At 38.6% G+C, this 24,521-nt stretch overlaps 1 protein-coding gene across 1 annotated transcript; it reads left to right on the forward strand.

The window, feature by feature from the left end:
- The first annotated feature begins 22,893 nt into the window (after positions 1 to 22,893).
- Positions 22,894 to 23,985, forward strand: LOC145002004 (aquaporin TIP4-1-like). Its single transcript, XM_078961323.1, has 3 exons — positions 22,894 to 23,101; positions 23,208 to 23,449; positions 23,545 to 23,985. Exons 1-3 carry the CDS (start codon positions 22,975 to 22,977, stop codon positions 23,914 to 23,916), a joined length of 741 nt encoding a protein of 246 aa, XP_078817449.1. The 5' UTR covers positions 22,894 to 22,974; the 3' UTR covers positions 23,917 to 23,985.
- Positions 23,986 to 24,521: the final 536 nt, after the last annotated feature.

The raw sequence follows: 24,521 nt of genomic DNA on the forward strand, positions 1-24,521 counted from the left end.
GACCCTTTGCCATTTCTCACAGTTCAAATTATGAAAAGGGATGTCGTAACCATAATCAAATTTGAGAATGCAAGTATCACAACTGCTATCTCCTTAAAATCTGCTTACTGAAAGCGTTTCCTCACCATCATTTTCATGAATCGGAGAGAAACCTTATGACACTTAGATTTTATGGTGTATGTGTTCCTATCCATGTGAACTTATCATAACCATAATCACAAGACAAGGTTAGCAACAAATCCAAACTCATATGGAATGAACTTGTTCAATCTTAATTTCTTGCCACCTGGTAGCACAAGGGCCTACCATTGCTTCCTTGGTTTTTATGCAAACAACTGAGAACTCATATGCATAGTCAACATTACTAGAATGGGCATAGAAACAAGAATATGTCAACTCGATAGGTTACAAACCTCAAATCATGTGCTAGTGTTTAACAATAGGTTTACTCTTGATTAGTTCTTGAAACTTTCAAGATCTTTAAGACTCCCACTGACCTCTTAACGTATAAGGTTCTCTTGTCATGATCCATTCCTTGACAAACAAATATTTAAGAGTTAGAGTGGATTCTTATCAATATTAACACATCATACAATTGGCCTTAGTTAGTCTTTGTTTTATCCAAAACATCACAACTTACCAATTTCAAATGTACAAGAGTAGAAAACTTTTACTCTTCATTTTATAAGTGTTTTAAACCCTTTTTAAGATTATGTCACTCAAGGTTACAATCTTGGAGTATGACTCTAAGACTTGTTTTGGGAACGCAGTATGACTCATCTTCTTGATTTAAAATCTTTCAGGAATTCACGATTCCTCTTCTTAGCCATACAAATGCACTACAATGTCTTTAGAGGATCAATTGTGATATGTTTTTCCATAAACATTAAGATGATCATAAAACACGATTCTAAAGTACTCTGCCAGCTTTTCAGATTGGAGAAACTTTTATCTTTCTGCCTAATTTGATTCTTCTCATTCGTTCTGGCATACATTGAACCCTTTCCAATATTTCAGAATTATACTTAAACTTGTAAGCATAACCATGTTTACTAATGTAACACCTGATCCCTGGTATGCTTCCTTTCAACTATTTCTTATGTTTTTTCTCTGGGACTCGACGCGTTGGTAGCCCAACTCGTCGAGTAGATTCGTGATCCGCGGGGAATTTAAATGACCAACTTGACGAGTTAGGAGACTGACTCGACAAGTAGGTGTTTTTTGGGTGAAACCCTAATTTTGAGGGTTTGTGCCCTATTTAAACAACTTATCTCAACCTCCACAGTCCTTATTACTCCCAGAAAGCATTATCTCGAAACCCTAGCCTTGTGTGAGTGTCCTAAGGCCATTTTGGTGCATTTTGGTGGATTGTGAAGCTTGAAAAGAGGAAGGAAGCTTGAGAGTTCGAGTTGGAGCTTAGAGATCCAGAGATTTTGTTCCATTTCCAGCTCATTCAAGGTAAAATGCCCCTGTCTTGGTCTTCCATGTGTTTATTCATCCTTAGGGCTTGGATTTTGAGTATCTTTAGGGCTTTCTAAGCCATTTTCGGATTTGTGAAGGGCTATATGGAGTTTTGACATCAAATCTGGATCATTGGAGGGGTCTCATGCCATAAAGGTGCCAAATCTATGGCCATGAGACCCCCATGCACTTTGTAGATCATCTTTTATGAATTTTTGAGCCAAAGACCACTTGCATGTGCACCACGCTTGGAAGTTTACGTGTAAAATGGATATTAGGAGGCCAGATCTATGGTTTTGATGTGTTAAGACCCATTTAAATTGACTGTATAGTAGATCAAGGATGGACTCGGCGAGTCGGGGTGTAATAACCATCTAATTCTTTCTGTCGATGGACCAGTTGATAGTGTGGAAGGTCACTTAGTTGTTTAGGCTCATAAGGGACCTGGGAATCATGTGACTCGACGAGTGTTTGAGCAAATTCAACGAGTCCAAGGCAATCTCCCAATCTTTAAAGATGAACTCGACGATTTGTTCATATAACTCGGCGAGTCGTAGATTGGACGCATTCATATGATGAAGATTAACTCGACGAGTTCAAAGAAGAACTCGATGAGTCGGTAGAAGATTGACTGAAGTGTTGTTGAAGGTGAACTCGTCGAGCTCTTTCTAGACTCAACGAGTAAGGATGGGTTTGTAGTATAATGTGGACGAAGGGACTCGGCAACTTGGCGGACCAACTCGGCGAGTTTGGTCAGCCAAAGAGTTGGCTTGACTAGGGTTTGACTTTGACTTTGACTTAGATTCAAGTTGACCCTTGTAGGGGTTAAGAGTACAAATGATAACTTAGCAGGGTTGTCGTGTAGGGATTGAGGAGTCGAAGAGAGCCGACTTTCACACCGAGGACAATACTGACACTACAAGACATCGATGTGAGTTACCTTCTAGTAGGGGTAGGTCTAAGGCCACAATGTCGGCGGTATAGCAGCGCATCACACACACACGCATATGGTTTCCGCATGGAGTTTTCTGGGATTGTACTCTAATTTTCATTACTTTGATGACATGGTTTTCAGACATGTTTTTATGTTTTATTTATAAATTGTTATGACATTGGCAATGTTTGGTAAACTATATTATGGATCTATTAATTAAAAATGAAATTTTTGGCCTCGAGATTTGGGATGTTACAAGTTGGTATCAGAGCCTTGGTTTGAGGGATTCGGACACACCCTCGGGGGGGGGGGGGGGGGGGGTGTCTGAACTCAAACCGAGGGCTTAAAAGATTTTTACAAGGAAATAGTTTTTTTTAATCTAAATTAAGGAGTTTTGAGAAAGAACGAGGTGTGTGATGCGTGCGACCGACCGAGCTCAAGCAAGTTTTCCCCAAGATACCCATACTTGTTATGTTATGTGATATGATTATGAGAGCTGCATGCTAGATTAGGGCTAAGGATCTAGGAGGATGCCTTGTATGCATGTTATGTGTTTATGAGAACTGCATGCTAGAATATGGCTAAGGATCTAGGGAGGATGCCTTGTATGCCTACTATAGGAGCTCATTAAGTCGTATGTTAGAGCTGTTAGTTAGCAATGAGATAGCCTGATTAGGTTATACTCGATTTGGTTACTCAATGCACGAATGTTGCTTGCTTTGTGCTATAGGGGTTCTGGCTAACGTTAACTAACTAGTAAGTGATAATGTAACAGTATTCGCGAGCTAGTTAGGGAAAGGTGGTAGGGACCCCTAGTGCAGCTGATGGCGGAGAGTAGGTCGGAGAGTGTCGTAGGAAAGCCTAGGATGAGATCAGTTGGAGAGGAATAATGGTTAAGGGACTTGATGAAGTTGAGGCAATCCTTAAGGAAAGTACGGATAGATGTGGAAGGTAGTATGGGCCCGTACTACTGAAAGCATAGGATTCGTACTCGAGTCAAGGAGGACCAAGATGGAACCAGGAAACTTGGGGAGTGTGTGAGACCTCTCGAAAGTATGTATGATCCTGACATTTATGTGTTTTATTTTCAGTATGTTGGTCATACGACATGAAGCAAGAGGTTCAGGATCAGGCTCGGGTGCAGGGTTTGAGTAGGTCGATGACGGGCTACGTGAGTTCATCGCGTCTGAGATCACGAGAGGTATCCTTGAGGCGACCCCGGTTATTTTCGGTTTGATCAAGGAAGGGATTATTGAGCTGATGGAGGATCACCTTCGAGTATTCAGGAGTGACTTGGCATCCAGCCAGTCGGGTAAGCACACACTGTCCTTTAAGGACTTTCGAGGAAGTGGTGCGCCAGACTTTCATGGGGCGAAGGACCTCATTGCAACTATGAGATGGATCGCGGACATTTAGTCTACGCAGTTGACGAGCTTCTACCCGGAGTGGTCAAAGGTCCGTTTTGCTGCCAGTAGTTTGAGGGACAGAGCAAGGGATTAGTGGGAGTCAGTCGGTGACTCGCTGGGAGCCCCAATCGTGGAGGCTATGACTTAGTCAGACTTTGTGACCAGGTTCAAGGCGAAGTTTGCGCCAGGTGTGGAGTTTCAACAACTAGCCAGGGAGTTTCTGGATATGAGACAGACTACAGAGTCAGTGGCAGAGATCACCACCAAGTTCAGAGAGAGGGCCTTGTTGGTACCTTAGTATGCTGGGGCTGAGGAGATGCGGAAGACCCGCTACCATGACATGTTGAGGGCACACATTCAAGAGCATGTGAGCTATTCAGCCTGCCCGACCTTGGAGTCTATGATTGCCAGGGTGCGGGAGAGGGAGATTGATTTGGAGCACCTCCGAAAGAGGAAGGCAGAGACTGAGCATGTTACAGGGGTTCGGGGAAAAAACCCAAGGGATCCGACATTAGGTCGAAAGGCAGCTGAGTCAGAGCCGCTGCAGGAAATGCGGCAGGCCGCATGAGGGAGCTTGTAGGGCAGGGTCATTGGGATGCTACAAGTGCGGCAAGACAGGGCACTTTGGCAGGGATTGTACTGTCCCCGCCCCCACAGTTCAGACATCAGACCTGATTTGCTTCCATTGCAATCAGAGGGGTGATAAGAAGGCCAACTGCCCTAGATTGTCATCAGTATCAGCAGCAGCACCAGTGGTGGCGCCGACTCCAGCAACAACACGAGTTATGGATGGCTGGAAGGTCAAGGTGGAGACTCCAATGGTGCGGAGCTGAGCATATCAGTTGACAGCCAAGGAGGCACACGCCGCACCCGATGTGGTGACGGGTATGATTTCTTCTCTTTAACCTTTTATGTTATGTCACTATGATTTTGATATGTTATATATGTGCCCTGTTTAGGATCATTCCATGTGAATGATATCCCAGTTCAGGTGTTGTTTGACTCGGTTGCTACCCGATCGTTTGTGTCTCTTGTGCTTAGCAATAAGTTTCCTGAGTCCTCAGGCATATTGGATTGCCCTCTAGAGGTCGAGATTGCGAAGGACCAGTTAGTGCGAGCATCAGAGGTTTTCAAGGATTGTGTTTTGAGATTGTTCGAGGAGCGTTATCTATAGACTTGGTTCCTATACCGTTGTGGGGGAACAAGGTTATTATAGGTATGGATTAGCTAAGCCCTAATGGGGCGCTGATTGACTGCGTGCAGCAATTGGTGCGGATCAAAACCCCAAGTAGGGGAGAGCTGGTGATTCAAGGCAAGAGGCCACAACGAGGACCAACCTTATGTTAAGCAGCGACGGTTAGGCACTACCTTCAGCAGGGTTACGCAGGATATGTCGCCTATGTTGTAGATACCCTAGAGGCGGGTAAGGCGGCGATGGGTGATGTGCCAGTAGTATGAGAGTTTGCAGATGTATTCCCCGAGGAGTTGCTAGGGATACCTAATGAGAGGCAGGTAGATTTTAGGATCGACCTGGTCCCGGGTACGGCTCTGATAGCCAAGGCACTGTATCGGTTGGCTCCTCCTGAGATGCAAGAGTTGTCTACACAGCTGCAGGAGCTGTTAGACAAGGGATTCATTAGACCGATAAATTCACCCTGGGGAGCCTCGATTTTATATGTGAAGAAGAAGGATGGGTCACATCAGATGTGCATAGATTATCGGGAGCTGAAGAAGGTAATGGTGAAGAACTGTTACCCACTCCCAAGGATTGATGACCTCCTTGACCAGCTACAGGGATCATCTTGGTTCTCCAAGATTGATTTGCATTCAGGATATCATTAGATGAGGGTCAGAGAGGAGGATGTATAGAAGACTTCTTTTCGGATGCGTTATGGTCACTATGAGTTTGTGGTGATGCCTTTCGGGCTCACCAACGCTGCTGACGCATTCATGGATCTCATGAACCACATATGTGCAGGCCGATGTTGGATCATTCTGTAATAGTTTTCATTAACGACATCTTGGTTTATTCCAATACACGAGAGCAACATGAGGGGAACTTGCTGGAGGTTCTGGATACATTGAGGAGGGAGAGCTTGTATGCCAAGTTCTCTAAGTGTCAGCTCTGGTTGCATGAGGTGCAGTTTCTTACGAACCTTGTCAACCAGAACGAAATTCCAGTTGTAACATCCGGGTTTGCAGGTATGCTACTTTAAATAATTATTTTTCAGATTTTTGGAGGGACTCGACGAGTTAGTGCCTCAATTCGTCGAGTAAGGTCGGGATCCTTTGATGCGTTTGGTGATCGAACTCGGCGAGTCGGGTATCTAACTCGATGAGTCAATGCTGACGAAGAAAAACCTAATTCCCCGGGTTTGGAGCCTATTTAAAGGCCCTTAAGGCATTCATTTGCAGCCATTACACCTGTAAGAAATCCTAGAGAGTAGAGAGAGAGAGCCTGTAGAGCAAGGGGAGGGCTAATTCATCATTCTTTGGTGTGTTTTTGCAAAGAGAAGGAAGAATTTCGGGCTAGGTCGACTTGTGGGACTCAAATCTACCATCATTTGGTTCAGAATTGCTATGGGAGGTATGGATTCATGTTTATATTCATTTGTGTAATAGATTTAATGAATATAGGGTTTCTTCTCTTCATTTTTGGTAGAGATCTAGTGTTTGTGATGTCCCCTTGTGACAATATTATCAGATCTGGACCTTAAGAGGTCCAGAGAGTCCCTATCCTTCAGCTTTATGCAATCCTTTATGAGTTTTGGAGCCTAGGTTATCATATTAAGGGTTATTTTTGCATATAGAGATGATAGTGTGATGCATGGACCTAAAGTTCGAACCTTTACGTGACTTTTGGGTTCTAGGTTGGCGAAGCATATGTGACCTCAGAGGGTCGATTGAGCATGGGCATGGGGGAAACTCGCCGACTTCATTGGTAGACTCGACGAGTCGGACCGGGTTTCCCGTGATTTGTGACCATTGGTGACTCGGCGAGTTAGGTGAATGACTCAGTGAGTCGAGTGAGGCTTTGGGAAGGAATCTGAGTATGCGTATGGACTCGTCGAGTAGTCACATGAACTCGACGAGTGTGGTCAGTGTGGACTGTTGACTTTAGTTGACTCTTAGGGTTTAGTCAACCAGTGGACCTTTGGACCAATATAGGGGTAGAATGGTCTTTTACCCTTCTAGAAGTTACAGTAAGAGACTTATTTAGCCTTTGAGAGCCATTATTGATTTAAAGTAATTTATTTATGTGATTAGGCGGAGGCTAGATCAGAATTCTGAGTTCGTGACTGTTTGAGATTTCCCGAGGTGAGTCTTCTCACTATACTTTACCTAGAGTGATAATCAGAGTTATGTGACATAGTACCTTGTGTGCCTTTGTATGATGTGATTTCTATGTGATTTGTGCTATATATGATTCAGAGTTCACAAAGTTAGGACCGGAAGGTCCACAAAGTTAGGACCAGAGGGTCCATAGAGTTATGGGACTGGAGGGTCCCACTGAGACACATTTACTAGAGGGTCATACAGAGTTATAGCCTCGAGTGGGTAATATGTGTTGTATGTGGTATTTTGGGGAACTCACTAAGCATTGATGCTTACCGTGTTATGTGTTATGTGTTTCAGGTACTAGCGAGGATCACGTGAAGGCGCCGACATGATTTGTACACACTGGATCAACCATGATATCTAGGTTCCTTTGTTAAGGCAACCCCCCATTCATTATCATAGAAAACTTCCACAGGCTCCTTTATGGATGCCACAACTCCAAGTTCTCCGATGAAGTTTTTGAACCATATCGCCTCTTTTGATGCTTCGCTCACTGCTATGTACTGTGATTCGCACGTTGAATCTATTGGATAAGGTGTGTAAGTCCATAACTTATTTGGTACATACTTGACCCGACCCGGCATGGTCCATTTGGGTTGCACTTCACCCAAACGATTTATGGATAATTTTATGAGAATTGTATACTTACGATTTATTAATATATTATAAGTTATAATATATTAATATGAAGCCATGTTATTAGTTTTAGTCTTAAATTAATTATGAATTAATTTAGAGATTAAAAAGAAGACTGATTAAATTATGGGCTATTATATTTTATATAGTGTGGGCTAATACTCATTTGTTAATGGGCTAAGCTAATATGGAAGTCCATGGATGATCCATGGAGCTTTTAACCCATGGATCCTTGGAAAGGAAAAAACATGGGTTATTAGGGTTTCACCCTAACCATGCACACTATATAAAGAAGCATATGATGCAAGAAATGTGACACTAGTTGTGTGAGACTTAGTGGTGGCCGATTTCATAAGAAAGTATACTACTCTCTCAAAGTTTTCCAAGCGTTCATGATGATTTGTGATTCCATTTGAGGCATTCACACTATTGGTGCTTGGCTCTCAAACTCCAAGCAATCAACCACCATCAAAAGGTATGTATTTCTACTAGTAGTTTTATGATTCATAATCCTTATGCTATGCTAGTTAGGAAGAAACCTTGGAAATTATTATTTGCATGTATTTTAGAAGAAAACATAGATCCAAGGTTTATTAGGGTTGCATGCACACCATAGGAGTGTTAGAATGCTCAAAACCCAACAGTGGTATCAGAGCCTAGGCTTGTTTTCTTGAATACTTGATACAAATTGCTGAAAAATGTCGAAAAACTGCATTCTGCACAACAGACTCGCCGAATCCATTCATGGTACTAGCCGAGTCCATGTGTAGATTCAACCAACTCGCCGAGTCAGTTCATGCACTCGACGAGTTGGCAGGCCTGAGTGCAGATTTTCGAGTTTTGGTGTTGGAATTGGTCTAGAATCATTACCTTAAACTGTTTTGATCTTATAAAACCTGTTTTTGATGTGGTAATGATGATGGTGGACTAATTTCAAAGTTATAATCAAAATTTCAAGTTTATATGTGTTCATATGATTCTTGAAATTGTTGATGTGGATGTTCATGTTCATATGAGTTTTGTTATATCATAGGAATTATTTTCAAATTGTTTGTTAGTTAATTCTTGATCTTAATGTGTTTTAATGGAATTCATAATTTGTCCACAAGTTATGGAATTCCAAAAGTTTTTTCTTTTAAATGTTTTTTAAGAAGTCATAAGTTACACTTTTGAAGAGTTTTTCTAATAAATGCTTTTATGGACTTCATAACATGTCCTCAAGTTATGGATTTCCAAGAGACTCTTCATTAAAAGTTTTAAACACTTAATTAAAACTCATAAGTTATGAATATCCAAAAGTTTATGAATTGTTCAAAACTTGCCCTCAAGTTTTGGAATTTGTAAAGTCTCACACAAACTTTAATTCCACATCAGTTTTAAAAGTTAAAATTCAACACGTATACTATTTATAACATTAATGGTTAATTATTATATATATGTATAAGAATAAGTCGTTTTACCGTTAGTAGGACTCATTCACGAAGTCGGTCTATAAGGTGGGTATAAGGTTGTTGCCTATAAAATGGCAACTTAATGGGTGTCCACTCTCACCCACCGCTTGCTTGATCGGTGGAGGGTCGTTAGCCGAACGGGTAGGACAATGACTTTAAATTCTCATTAAAAGTATAATGATTATTATAAAGTAATGATGTGTGTAAAACCAACTAGTTTTAATCCTACTAACTTAGACACAAAATAAACACACGAAAGGCAGTGTACCTATCGATTAGTAATATAGTTCAAGCAAGTAGGGTATCGAACACAGGGAACGGTAAACAATTAAAATAAATGCTAATATTATCTAAATAAAACAAATAACAAAAGGGGGTTTTCTCTAGTTTTGCAAGACTAGAAACTTAAACAATTAACTAAAACTTAAACTAAGAAACTAAGAGCTAAGCAAATAAAGATCAACTAAATTCAATGATTAAAAAGGTCTTCTGTTTAGGGTCGAATCATTTGTTCCCATGGATGATTTTATGGTAAATATATCGAATTAACAATTCATTGGTTACTGACAAAAGTAATTAGATTCACATTCACTATAGCTAATCCTTAGAAAACAGATTAATTCAAGCAATGGCCAGTTGTCCAAATTAATGAATTTCCTAGTTTGTTGATTCGGGTTTAGAAAGACTTGTAATTAGCTAATCAAATTGTTTATTCAATTAACCTCTTGTTGATGGTGTATCACACAAGCTCACACATTAACTTACCTATCTTCAAGTTAATTCTAGTTTCACATTCGTTATTCCTAGACATACAACTATGTGGTCACGTAAATCATATGAAATTAGCTACTAAGAGATGTTCATACAACTTAATTACTGATTTATTAACAGAAGAATAGTTATTGTTAACACATAAGGTTCTTTAACAAGCTTAATAAAACATAATCACCAATTAAAATTAATCCTAATCAAATAATCAATCCATGTTCACAAATTCATCTACCTAAACAGAAGTTATGAGTTTTTAGCTCATGATTACAGCAGAAACAAGCACAAAAACGAAATCAATTGGTAAAAACATAATTCAAACAAGAGATTAGGTAAGAGTAAACTTGATTTTGACTTGATTCTCCTTAAAATTGAATGTAGGGTTGATTCCCTTGCTTCCCACGCTCCAACAACACCTTTAGTCGACAATTGGCCTCCAAGGGTTCATCTATATGCTAGGGTATCGATCTGAAAGTCCTTTTATATAGATTTTTACAAAACAGGGGCTACTCGGCGAGTCCAGTGACCTACTCGCCGAGTACATCACTTAAAACCCGTGTACGGCAAGTCAGCGCGTCCAGAATCGTGAAACTTCTGACCAACTCGGCGAGTAATCGGCCCTACTCGCCGAGTACGTTTCGAATCAGCATTTTCTCAAAACACGAAAGTCGTCCGAAATCGTGTCTACTTTTCAGAACATTTTGAATCTCGTCAATCGGAGTTACGGTTCATGGCCAAAACACTGACGAGGGGTCAAGCTGTCCAGCAACATCGTTCTTTCTTCAAAATCCAAGATCCAAGCGTCCAATCGCTAGTTCCGCTTCCTTTTCCATCCGAGCATGTAATTATTGCTAAAAAATGAAATTCTAAACTAATTAAGCACCTTTTGTTCATTAAATGAGACAAAAACAACATAAAGTATTAAGATAATGCATGAATTTTATAACTAAATATGCCCATATCAAGTAACTAAATATTTTTTATTTAATTCCCAATCTTAGTTACTTTAGGAAAAATGTGAATTTGGTGCTAGCCCATGGAATTCACACTTTGTACCTTACCAAGTCGTTGGTGGAGCGTGTGTGGTTAACCGGCACACTAACTTGGACTAGTAAGGATCACGAAGGGTGACTTAATGTTTGTCATAGATCAATGGAGCGTGTGTGGTTAACCGGCACATTGATTAGGTGATAATATTAAGGGTACCAAGTGAATTGGTATGGTTATTCACACCTTGTTTTGTGATCTTCGGCATCCCAGTCACAAAATTTGAGAGGGCACACTTGAGATTGAAACATGTCATTGAAAAGTTCAATAAATCTCAAAAGATCTAGGAATTTCAAATCCAACTAAAACCTAATAAATTATTTCGTTTTTCATGGTGGAAATTGGTGAATCGTCATTCGCCTACCTTCAAGTATTTTATAGCTTGGATTACGGCATCCCTTTTCCAAATTATAAAATATTGTGTTGGGTCCTAGCCTTAATATTTCATATTGGGTGTTATATTAAGGATTTTGAATCAACTAACTTGATTTTCTCCCATTATAGATGTCTGGTTCAGACAACTATGATCTTCCTAAATCTCTTGAAGATGGTGTCCCTCAACATCATGCTTCACTTCCTCCACCTCCTCCAATTATTCTCCCTCACCCACAAGTTCTTGAAAAGTGTAAAGTCACTCAATCCCTATTGGCAACCATAGTCTATGTGTGCTCACATCTTGGAGATAAAGTCACATATTGATAAGCCGGGAGAGTTGGGTGTCAAAGTCTCGTGAAAATTGGATGCTCAATCACTTTCTTAGTAACATAGTGAGTCTCTTGGGGACTACTATGAGACAGACTATGACATGACCCTTAATGATGTTATCTATTTGCTTGGTGTTGTGGAATCAGCAATGATTTGGAACACCAGTAAAGCAAATTTGATTAAAAGAACAACTTCCCAAGTCTTAAATGGACATTAACAATGGTAGCATTGGATATCTAGAATAAGATTTCTCTTCCCAATGGAAAGGGATCGGCTATAGTCAACTCGGTTGACCAAATGGTAAAGAGAAAGGCTAAGTCTGAGATAGTCTCATGTGCCATTACCAAAGGGTCCATGTGTTTTGTTGCCAAAGGAATGGGCATTGGTTGCGAAGCTGCCCTATTCACCTGAAAGGTCATAAGGTTGATCAAGTCAAGAGGTTTGACTCTACTTTGGGTAAATTCCACTGTCTAACTCTATTAAGTTCCTATTTGGAGATTCTTATTACATAATGTGAATGGGTCACATGCTGATGTTTTAAGAATCAAAGAAAAGATAGGAAGCTTAAAGTAAGTATATGTTGATTCTGATTGCGAAGGTGGGTTTCGATCGCATGGTTCGGTAATCAGAATTTTGAGTTGTTGCTTAAGAGTTATAATATATTGCTTATGAATAGATAACAACAAGGTTTTCATGTTGATTGTAAGGATAAGTTTTTCCGCAAAGTTTTAAAATAAAAGAAAAAAAGGGTTTTAATTTTATTTATTTTAAAAAATCCTTACAATGGCATCTGTGGAAAATTGTTGCTTATATGTTTCCAGTAATAGCAATATTGGAAAGTGGATTTGATTCTTTCATTTTGTGGTAGTGTCTGAATTTACCAAATGAAGAAAGTTTTTCATCACCCAAGTTTCAATTGGACAGAAACTTAGAATCATACAAGTTGTATTGTATGATGAATGAGAATTTTCATCTTTGAAAATTAAGACTAATTCTTTGATCACATGTATATGTGAGTCAATTGAAGGACTAAGGAATTAGGTACATTGGGTGTGCGCTGGTCAAGGTCCACCACAAAGATTGATTTGTCATGATTTACTAAAGATTAGTAAATATGATTATACTTATAAGGTTAAGTATAATTCTATAACATTGGAAAGGATACAATGTATGACAAAACAAATGAGAAAAATCAAATTAGGCAGAAAGATAAAAGTTTCTCAAATTTGAAAGGATGGGAGAGCACTTTAGTATCATATTTCATGATCATCTTAATGATTATGAAACCATATCACAAATTCATAATCTAAGGACATCTTAGTGCATTGTTATGGCTAAGAAGAGAGGTCATGAATTGTTGGATTGGTTAAAATCAAGAAGATGAGTCATACTTCGTTCCAAAACAATTCTTAGAGTCATACTCCAAGATTGTAACATTGAGTTACATTAATTAAGGTTTAAAACACTTATCAAATGTAGTGTAAAATGTTTCTACCCTTGTACATTTGAGATTGGTAAGTTGTGATGTCTTGGATGAGACAAAGACCAACTAAGACCAATTGTGTGAAGTGTTAGTCTTGATAAGAATCCACACTATCCCTTGAATATTTGTTTTGTCAAGGAATGGTTCTTGACTAGGGAAACTTATATGTCAAAAGGACAGTAGGAGTCTTAAAGATCCTGAAAGGATTTCAAGATTTAATCAAGAGTAAAACCTATAGTTTATCACTAGCACGCGACTTAAGGTTAGCAACCTATCGTGTTGACATAATTCTTATTTCTGTACCTACTTCAAATAAGTTGAATTTGCATGTGAGTTATCAGAGTTCAACTTGGAAGCATTGGTGGGCCTTGTGCTACCAAGGTGACAAGAAACTAAGATTGAACAAGTTTAATCCATGTAAGGCTGAATTTGTCACTAACCTTATCTTGTGATTATGGTATTGACAAATTCACATGGATAGGAACTCATACACTATAAAATCTAAGTGTCATAAGGTTTCTCTCCGATTCATGAAAATGATGGTGAGGAAACGCTTTCACTAAGTAGATTTTACGTAGATATCAATTGTGTTATTTGCATTTTCAAAAGTCGTTAGTGGAGCGCGTGTGGTTAACCGGCACACTAACATGGACTTGTGAGAAATGGCAAATGGATAAGAAATTGAGACTATGATTACGGCATCCCTTTTCATAGTTCTGAAAATTGTTTAGACACACATGTGAGCTATCCAAGAAAGGGTGTATGAATCTAAATTTCAGAAATCCAGCAGATTTGTGGAAATATGTCAGAGCTAGTGGGAACATAAGTCTTATGCTAATAATCATCATGTTAGTGGGAGCATGATTAGTGTTGCAAGTTAGCAATGTTAATTATAGAAAACAAAGTTTCAATTCGTGAAGTTGCAGGGGTTGAAAAGTTGTTTTGCTATAATTAAGGGAGAGGAAATTATACTTCATTTCAATTCTAAAGCTTAGATTGAGATTTTAATCATCTTTAGTCAAGGACATATATATGAATTTTACGTCTGAATGGTTCGACTTAAGGAAATTCTATATATATTGCGTTCTCAAAATTCAGTTATGACTACGACATCCCTCTTCATAGTTAAATTTTGAGAACGCATCAAATAAAAAAATATTGTAGCAAAAGACTGGTCTAGTATCATTTCTTTATGTCAAACATCATGAATCGTGTCCCATATGTTTCGAATATAGGATCGATTGCATTTGCTATAATATTCATCTTTTCTAAATTTTCCAAATGCTTAAGGCATTGAGAAGGGAAAAGTCTAGAACTGGATATGACTAAAGTAATTAAGCAATTGTCGAGGACAATCTGAGATTCGCCAAAGATTGGTTGCTTAGGGAAAGTTGGAAGTATGATGTAAGTTGTCAGAACGGACCGTATTGACATGTTCTGAAAAGAAGTAACTCTTACTCGGAAGTGATAGTCAAAATGGGACTATGGAAATATCTCCATAGGTGGAAGTTATTCAATCTATGTAAGATTAGAAAACCTTAATGCAAGAAGGATGTTCAAAGCAATGTACTTTGAATATGAGACTTCCGTTCCATAGAAGTTGACCTTCTTTGGAATACTCTGTAATGACTGGTGACAAGGTTTTGGTGACTTTGTGAATAATCATTACAAGAGGAACATTGCGTAAAAGTTTAAAATCTAACAGATTTTTGGTAAATGATAGGAATCGGGGATTCTCACATTTACAATAAGGATTTGGGATTGTGAAATGAGCATCATTGGAATCATGTTCAATTGATCTACATCACAATGTAAGGATCATAGACAAACATAGTGTGCATACTTGGAGTATGGCATAACTATTGTTCAGAACAGTGTACATGCTAGGAGCATGGGACGACTGTTGTTTTTATGCAAGTCTTAAGTTGATTGTTTGAAACATTATACAATGAATAATGTGTAATCAAATGGGTTCTGAGACCATATTGGATTCGATTATTATTGTGTTTCACTTTGCACGTTTTGACTTCCCAAATAGCTAGGTTATTCTTTCCGGATGACTAAGTTATTTAAACACTCCACAGTCGTTCATATGTTGGAAGTAGGTATGAATCAAGACTGTCATGAATCGAGTTTGTAGATGGCTAAATGGGTTTAGTCATAGCAATGGTTGCTACAACATTCATGAGTGCTCATAAGTTATGAGTATTGGAATAAACCCACGCTCACTTGTATCACTTCATGGAATTTATCTAGAGTGATCATGAGACGGTAATATCATATAAATCTTGAAACCTAGAGATATGAGTTGTTACCTATGAGTTGGTTGTGCATTGATTGCACGTAAACGCATCAGTAACTTGATGTTATAAAACGTGCCTTTGTGTACAATTCAACAAGTAGTATAACAAGCATATGAGCCGAAGTTTATCTGTTCCTTCTAGAAATAGAAGTGATATCTGGGCCCCTCGATGATTTTGTTGTGACCTATGTACCGGCCGGTCAGAACTAAATTGATGTGTTCGATTAAGTTCTTTGTCAAACAAATCGAAAATCGGGAAACAAACTGTTGGACAATAAGTACGACGTTGTTCCATGTATTTGTCCAGCTGATATCATGAGAACAGAGGATTATATGATCACTTATCTAAAATGTCGCTTCATAGTTCAACAGAGTTTTCGAGAGCTACGATTGCTGGTTGGTTCCTGAAGTAACATACGCAAATATAGTTATTAGACTTATCCAAGTGGGAGTCTGTTGGATAAGGTGTGTAAGTCCATAACTTATTTGGTACATACTTGACCCGACCCGGCATGGTCCATTTGGGTTGCACTTCACCCAAACGATTTATGGATAATTTTATGAGAATTGTATACTTACGATTTATTAATATATTATAAGTTATAATATATTAATATGAAGCCATGTTATTAGTTTTAGTCTTAAATTAATTATGAATTAATTTAGAGATTAAAAAGAAGATTGATTAAATTATGGGCTATTATATTTTATATAGTGTGGGCTAATACTCATTTGTTAATGGGCTAAGCTAATATGGAAGTCCATGGATGATCCATGGAGCTTTTAACCCATGGATCCTTGGAAAGGAAAAAACATGGGTTATTAGGGTTTCACCCTAACCATGCACACTATATAAAGAAGCATATGATGCAAGAAATGTGACACTAGTTGTGTGAGACTTAGTGGTGGCCGATTTCATAAGAAAGTATACTACTCTCTCAAAGTTTTCCAAGCGTTCATGATGATTTGTGATTCCATTTGAGGCATTCACACTATTGGTGCTTGGCTCTCAAACTCCAAGCAATCAACCACCATCAAAAGGTATGTATTTCTACTAGTAGTTTTATGATTCATAATCCTTATGCTATGCTAGTTAGGAAGAAACCTTGGAAATTATTATTTGCATGTATTTTAGAAGAAAACATAGATCCAAGGTTTATTAGGGTTGCATGCACACCATAGGAGTGTTAGAATACTCAAAACCCAACAAAATCAACTACAGTTTCTTGCTTGGAACTCTTCCATGTTACTACTCCTCTATTAAGGGTAATCACCAAGCCCTACTGAGAGTGCAAATTATCTCTGTCGATCTGAAAACCAGCATCACAATACCCTATCACTCTTAAGTCATCACTCCCATCGAGGGTAAGAACCCAGTCCTTAGTCCTCCACATGTACTTAAGAATATTCTTTTCTGAAGTCAAGTGAGCTTTACCAAGATTCCGTTGATATATACTGACCATGCTCAAAGCAAAGGCCACATCAGGGCGAGTACAATTCACAACATACATGATCGAGCCAACCATGGAAGCATACGGTATTCGACTTATCTGTGCTATCTCAGCCTCTGTACTCGGACTCTAAGTCTTACTCAGTTTGGTATTACTTTGGATAGGTAAGTCACCTTTCTCGGAGTTCTCCATGCTGAAACGTTTCAACACCTTGTCCAAGTAGGTACTTTAACTAAGTCCTATTAATCTTTTACTACTATTTCTAAATATCCTTATCCCTAGGACATAGGTAGCTTCTCTAAATTCCTTCATAGTGAAACACTTCCCAAGCCAAGAATTAATTTCCTGCAAGGCTGGAATGTCATTTCCTATGAGCAATATGTCATCTATATACAATACCATAAAGCTAACTATACTCCTACTAGCTTTTACATACACATAGGACTCATTCTTAAAAATTCAAACTCTTCGACTTTCTCATCAAAACAAAGATTCCATCTGCGAGATGCTTGTTTCATTCCATAAATGGATTTCTCGAGATTACACACTCTATTAGGGTAATTTTCATTGACAAAACCCTCTAGATGACACATGTAAACATCTTCAGCCAACTTTCCATTAAGGAAAGCGGTTTTGACATCCATTTGCCATACTTCATAGTCATAAAATGCAGCTATGGCAAGCATAACTAGTTGCGCCTTATATGTGTGTACTTTCCCATCTATGTCAGTCTTCTTATTGAAGATCCATTTGCACCCGACAGTATTACGACCCGACACATTGTCAACCAAGTTCCAAACTTGATTGTCATACATGGATTGAATCTCACTATCCATTGCCTCTTTCCATTTAGCAGACTCGGGACCTGCCATGGCTTCCTTGTAGTTGTTAGGTTCATCCAGATTTATCAATGTACTATCACTGAAAAATGTATCACCTTCAGTAGTTATATGAAAACCATATAACACAGGTGGAACACTAACTCTACTGGAATGCCTCAAAGGTACATACTCATCAATTGGTTAAACATGAGTTTCCTCCTCGAATTGAGCACTAGTGTTTGAGGTTCCTTCATCACTTAACTCTTGAAGCTCTTCAAGTTCAATTTGGCACCCACTGTCCTCTTGGCATATGAGTTATCTCTCTCTCTCTCTCTCGGAAAACCCCTCTCCTCGCAATGAAGATAACATTGTCACTTAGTCTATAGAAGAGATATCCAAAGGACTTCTGTGGGTAGCCGATGAAATACATCGCTCACTACGAGGTTCAAGCTTTTCGTGTGTAACATCTATAAAAATCATGCCAAATTTAAACTTTTTCAAAACATTACAAAAATTGTTTTCAAAATAGTGTAATATCAGAGTATCCCGGAAACAAGTCATAAACATGAGAAGTTGTACGATCACGCCTTTGCATTCTCGCGATCATCTTATGTAAGCCCAAAGCTTAGTGAGTTCCCCCAAAATACTAATACACTGCACACAACACATATAAAAATAACAACATGTACTAGGTCCACAGCTTTACAGACTGGATTACCCCTGGGCCCACAGTGTGAGTTTGGATTGCCTTTCGGGCCTACAGCTCACATCTGGATTGCCACTGAGCCCACAGTACGAGTCTAGTATGCTTTACCCGGCCCTCAGCTCGTATCTGGAATGCTCCTAAGCCCACAGTATGAGTTTAACGACAGAAAGTACCACTTAATAAGACATCAAGTAGAAGAATGACACCTCGTGGTAAAGAGGATGTCGTCAGAGGATAACCCAGCAGATCCCCTTACGAAGGGACTGAGTAGGATTAGGCACTCGCAACATGCAAGGGGCATTGGGCTAACAGACGATATTAGTTTTAGTGATTAGATAATAAGAAACGTGTAATAGCAAAATTGCAATTGACATTTGATGATTGAATAAAATGAGTTTTATTTATATGTAAAGTTACTGTCTTGTGTCAATTATTTACTATTGTTTCACTTTTTCATGTTTTAACTTCCAGAATAATAAGATTATTCAAACTATCCACGGTCGATCATACTTTTGAAGTAGGTATGAGGCTAGACTATCATGAGTTGGCTTGTAGATTGTTTAAGGTGTTAGACATAGCAAACTTTTGCTACACCATTCATGAGTACTCATGAAATAAGATTTGAGTATTGGATTAAACCCACACTCACATGAATCACATCATGGAATTTATCACGAGTGATTGTGAGACGATAATATCATATAGTATTCAAACCAAGACATATGAGTTGTTGACTACGAGTATATTATATTAAGTGAGAAATCATATTATTTAATTAGTATTGATCAAGAATTAATTTAGTGATCAAAAGAGACTAATTAAATATATGGGGACTAATTAAGTAAATCAATGATTCTTATAGTGTGGTTCAATGATGATTAATTAGGATGGGCTAAACCAATAAGATAGTCCATGGAGGTTTAACCCATGGAGCCTAAGTCATATGAAGCGTCATGGTGCATTAGGGTTTACATGGATGAAACCCTAGCCTTTGTAACACTATAAAAGCAACCCCCTAGTGCTAAAAATTAGTTCCCTATTCATTCTAAGAGAGTGATAACCGATTTTTGTGCTAACTAGCCTATTCTCTCAAGCCTCCTCTTGCATTTGGTGTTTATGACACATTAGAGGCATCACACTTGAGGTGCTAAAGCTTTCTAAGACCTAGAACTTCAAACTACATAAGAGGTATTCATTTAACTATGAGTTTTATGTTGTATATCCTCTATTGTATGCTAGTTAGGATGTATGCTTTGGAAAATTTAAATTGTATGTATAATTAGAGAAAACATAGATCCAAAGCATCTAGGGTTGCATGTGCACCATATGAGTGTTATAGTGCTTAAAACCCAACAACGATTTCGAGGACGAAATCTAATTTAAGTGGGGAAGAGTTGTAACACTCGGTTTTGGAGTTGCTTCTTTATTCAGGGTTGCGGCCCAATCTTCAGTGGTCATGAGGCCTAGGGCCTTAGGATAGGAAGAATTTGACCCTTCTCAGGTGTGGGTGTTATGGTCTAAATGATCCAAGTGTTTGATCGTGTCTTCGGAGGTCAAGGGTATAATCGTAATTTGGTATTTTGGGTCTTTTATAGATTTCGGTATTTGTTCGGGAGGTTTTAAGGGTTGGGTGTGTTGTTAGAAGCGTATGGCTTCTCGCCACCTTTTTGTGGATATAAGGTTTGTTGGAAACGAACCAAAAACGAAGAAGTTAGAGCCAAATTAAGTTTAGGGCTTTAGGGGTTCCATGAGTACGCGGGGCATACTCGTTGTGGACGCGGGGCGTACTCATTTTGAACGCGGGGTGTATGAGGTTATTTGGTCGCGGGTGGTTTGTGAGTACGTTGGGCGTACTAAGGGGTACGCTGGGTGTACTCCTTTCAGAGCAAAACCCAAATTTCAGGGTTCCTACCACCTTTATGACATACATAAAACCCTAGAATTCCTTGGATGAAGCTTAGAGCTTGAAAGAAGTTTCTTGGTGGTTTGTGCAAGAGAAGAAGAAGGTGGAAAACTCAACCTCTGGAGAAGTGCCTAGAGATCCAATGTTAGCATCTCCATTTCGAGACTTTAGAGGTATAAAGTCTCTATCTTGGCTATTCATTGAATAGATCTACTTTTGGGTTGGGTTATGGCCATTTTAGTCCCTTTTGCTTGGTCTTTGTGGGATAGGGTTGTTTTAGGAGCTCAATCTAGTAGATCTAGACATTTTAAGGGTCTCTTACTCATAAAGGTGCAAGCTTTGTGGAGTTTTTGAGTTCATGCTTGTGTTAGGACCATCCATTAAACTCTTTTGATCTATAAAGCCCTATTAAGCCATGCATGCTAGTAAAGTTGCCAACTTTACTTGAAAAGTCACCCATAGGAATCAGACTGGAGATTTTGGAGCAAGGGCTAAGATGATTAAGTTCTTGATGGAAGAGATTAGGGTCCAGGGAGTACGATGGGTGTACCCATCTAGTACGCTATGCGTACTGGCCTCAAAGGGTGTACATTGTATGTACCAGCTGAGTACACAGGGCGTACTCGACCTAGTTGACCTTTCTTGTTTTGTTGACTTTTTAGGCTTTGGACCTTGGACTAGGAGTTGGCTAGGGTTGACCATTCAGTATTTCAGGCCTTTACGATATTGGGCCTTCTCGAGATAGGTCCATGATGGATTTGGGCCTAATTGGGCCTTATTGGGCCTTATGGTGTCATTTCAAGTTTGGACTATTGTTTGGGCTTGTATTGTTTAAGGTTTTGTTGGGCTAGCTTTGAATGTGTGTTTTGATTTAGGAAATGTTAATGGGCTTCAAGGAAAGGCCTATGTGAGGGTTCTGGTCCAATTTGGAAAATTGGGCTATTAATGGGCTTTATGGATCTTGTAGTTGGACCTTTTGGTTTTGGGCTTAGGCCTCAGTTTTGATTTATGTTGGGTCAGGGGTAAGATGGTCATTTTACCTCAGTTATAGATTATGGATCATAGTTTGGAACCCAATTGTTGATTGGGTGTTATTTTGGTATTGATAGCTTGGGAAGTCTTTAGGGCAGCAACAAGGGATTTCTATCAGTGAGCTTCTGTATTCGAGGTGAGTCTCCTCACTGTTCTATGGGTCGAATGCACCAATGCTAGCCCATTTCGTTTATGTATTGTAGGAAGACCCGGGGGTAACACTTGACAGTTTGTATGAAAGACCAAGAGGTGACTCCTGACAAACTGTATGCAAGACCTGAGTTTGAGCTCAGATAATTACTATTTAAGTAACTATAGATTTTATGTTAGTTGTCTTTGTGATGCTTGCATGGAAGACCAGGAGGTAGCTCGTAGCATAATGGTAAGACCATGGTTGGCACATAACACTTTTATTGATTGATTGGATATGTATGACATTTGTGATTCGTTGAATATGTTTGGTATGTGGTATTTGGGAAACTCACTAAGCTTCATACTTACAGTTTGTGATTTATGGTTTCATGTATTTCCGGTTCGAAAGGAAAGGCCCTGCTTGATCGCAGCGCATACACCCGTATTTTCAGTAATATGTGATCTTTGGGAATTAACTCTGATAATTGTTTTATTTTGAAATGCCTTTAGATGTTTGAGTAAAGTTACAATAGAGTTTGGTTAGTAAAAAAATAAAATTTTTATCCTTGGTTTTTGGAATGTTACATAAACAAAATTGTTCGGAAATACGATAATTCAAACCTTAATTTAAGTACCTTTTGTAACTTTTTAGCATTTATGAGTTTTTTTTTGGCTTTTAATTTTTCTGTAATTACTTTTTTTTAAACTTATCATCTATTTTTATCGAACATTTCTATACCAATAAAAGCCAAAATTTCCAATTTTCACCTGCTAGTTTTTTTTCCAAACATGTTCATAAACCCAAATTTAAACGATTGACTTTACTAACTTAACAAATAAATCATGTATTATTCGCCCGAGAGGTGTAGTATTGTAGTATTGTTGGTTCTTTTTAACTTTCATGAATGAAATAGATGAAATGAGAGAAAATGCTTAACCTTCTCATTGATTGATTGCATCATACAGAACTTATTACATTTATACACAACAAATATCTAACTAACCAGAAAATAGTTACAATCAGATCTCTAACTAGCGGATTCTTGTATATATTATTAACTTGTCACACAATACCAGTGTCGTTAAGAATTAAGATCACAGTGGACTCATTATAAACATATAAGTTATTTGACCCGAATTATCAATAGGATATTCAATCCCATAATGAGCTTGTTCAAAGGATATAAGAAATAATTTTTGAAGTCAATGGAGGAACAATCATCCATGTGGCCCACCATGTGGGGAAGGTGATGATAGAGTCACGATGTGCCAACTCCAAGTACTATCAATGCATTGCCAACGGAATATTTAGTTTATCCCAAATAAACCTCCCTATAAATCAGACGCTAGCCATTTCTGCTTGAATTCATCACTTAGAAGCTTTCCGATTTGCAACAATGGCGAAGATAGCGATCGGCTCAATCCACGAGGTGACCAAGCCTGATTGCATCCAAGCGCTAGTTGTCGAGTTCATCGCCACCTTTCTCTTCATCTTTGCTGGTGTCGGAGCTGCCATGACGACCGGTGAATAGCTCACTTTTTCTCCATATTCAACTTAATAACCTCATTTCTTTTACATTTTTTTGGAGAATTGTTGGATGTAACTTCGGTTATTTGTTGAATTTATCAGAGAAACTGGTGGGAAATGAGGTGGTGGGGCTATTTTTCGTGGCAATGGCTCATGCATTAGTTGTGGCGGTGATGATCTCCGCTGGTTTCAGAATCTCCGGTGGCCATCTGAATCCGGCAGTCACTCTTGGGCTGTGCGTTGGTGGTCATATCACCGTCGTTCGATCTGTTCTGTACTGGATTGATCAGTTGCTTGCTTCAGTGGCTGCTTGTGCTCTTCTGAGTTACCTCACCGGAGGACTGGTAAACTTTGACTTTGAAACAGTAATCTTTAGAAGCCTGTTGTTGTACATTATGCAGTAAAACTTATACATCACTTTCTTTCCGGCAACTTTCAGGCAACGCCGGTGCATACACTTGCAATTGGAATGGATTCTTTACAAGGTGTCATTATGGAGATTGTGTTGACTTTCTCTTTGCTGTTTACTGTTTATGCTACTCTAGTGGATCCAAAGAAGGGCTTTCTTGATGGGCTAGGCCCACTTTTAGTTGGGCTTGTGGTGGGTGCTAACATCATGGCTGCGGGTGCTTTCTCTGGTGCATCTATGAACCCGGCAAGATCTTTCGGTCCGGCTCTAGTGTCCAGTGATTGGACTGATCACTGGGTCTATTGGGTCGGTCCACTCATCGGTGGAGGACTTGCTGGATTCATGTATGAAAATTTTTTCATAGTTAGAACTCATGTTGCAATTGCAAATGATGAATTTTAGGTTAAGAAATATTTTATGGTTGTAAGTTGTGCTCTATTAATGAATAACAATTGTTTGTGTTGTACTCAACGTGTATGGAATAGGTTCGTGTTTTGGCAACAAGTTTTTGTTTTTTGTTACATCAACAAAAGTCTATATATTCACTTTTTAGCAACATTATAATGCAACGTTACTCATACACATAATTCCAATGTTGGATCTCCCCTTATATGTTAGACGGCTTAAGTCGTCATGGATAAAAATAATGTGTTTCAACTTCGTTACCTGTAAAGAAATGTTATTAATTGACTTTTGTTACAATAACTAGGTTACAACCCATGAAATCTACGGGAGATAAAATAAAAGAAAATTGGTAATTCAAAAGCATAGTCATCATGTTTTCTTGGTAGTTTTAATGATTAGTTCAAATTAATATGTAATGGTATGAATACAGGAGCAATGTTTTTTTATGTGTAGATTAAAAAAAAATTATAATTTTGTATAATGAATATAAAACTGAATAGATTGAAGAAAAATAAATAAAAAAGAAGCAAACACAACGAATCATGAAAATGACATTGTTATATGCAAATAAAAAATTAAGATAATATAAGAAACTTATATGA

The sequence above is a fragment of the Lactuca saligna genome, chromosome 6, assembly GCF_052625555.1.
Source record: "Lactuca saligna cultivar CGN05327 chromosome 6, ASM5262555v1, whole genome shotgun sequence".
NCBI classification, from domain to species: domain Eukaryota; kingdom Viridiplantae; phylum Streptophyta; class Magnoliopsida; order Asterales; family Asteraceae; genus Lactuca; species Lactuca saligna.

Bases quoted from the DNA above. Each gene is read 5' to 3' on its own strand.
- LOC145002004 (XM_078961323.1), top strand. From the start codon at position 22,975: ATGGCGAAGATAGCGATCGGCTCAATCCACGAGGTGACCAAGCCTGAT. The intron at 23,102-23,207 runs GTGAATAGCTCA...TGAATTTATCAG, and splicing joins CGGAGCTGCCATGACGACCG to AGAAACTGGTGGGAAATGAG. The intron at 23,450-23,544 runs GTAAACTTTGAC...GGCAACTTTCAG, and splicing joins GTTACCTCACCGGAGGACTG to GCAACGCCGGTGCATACACT.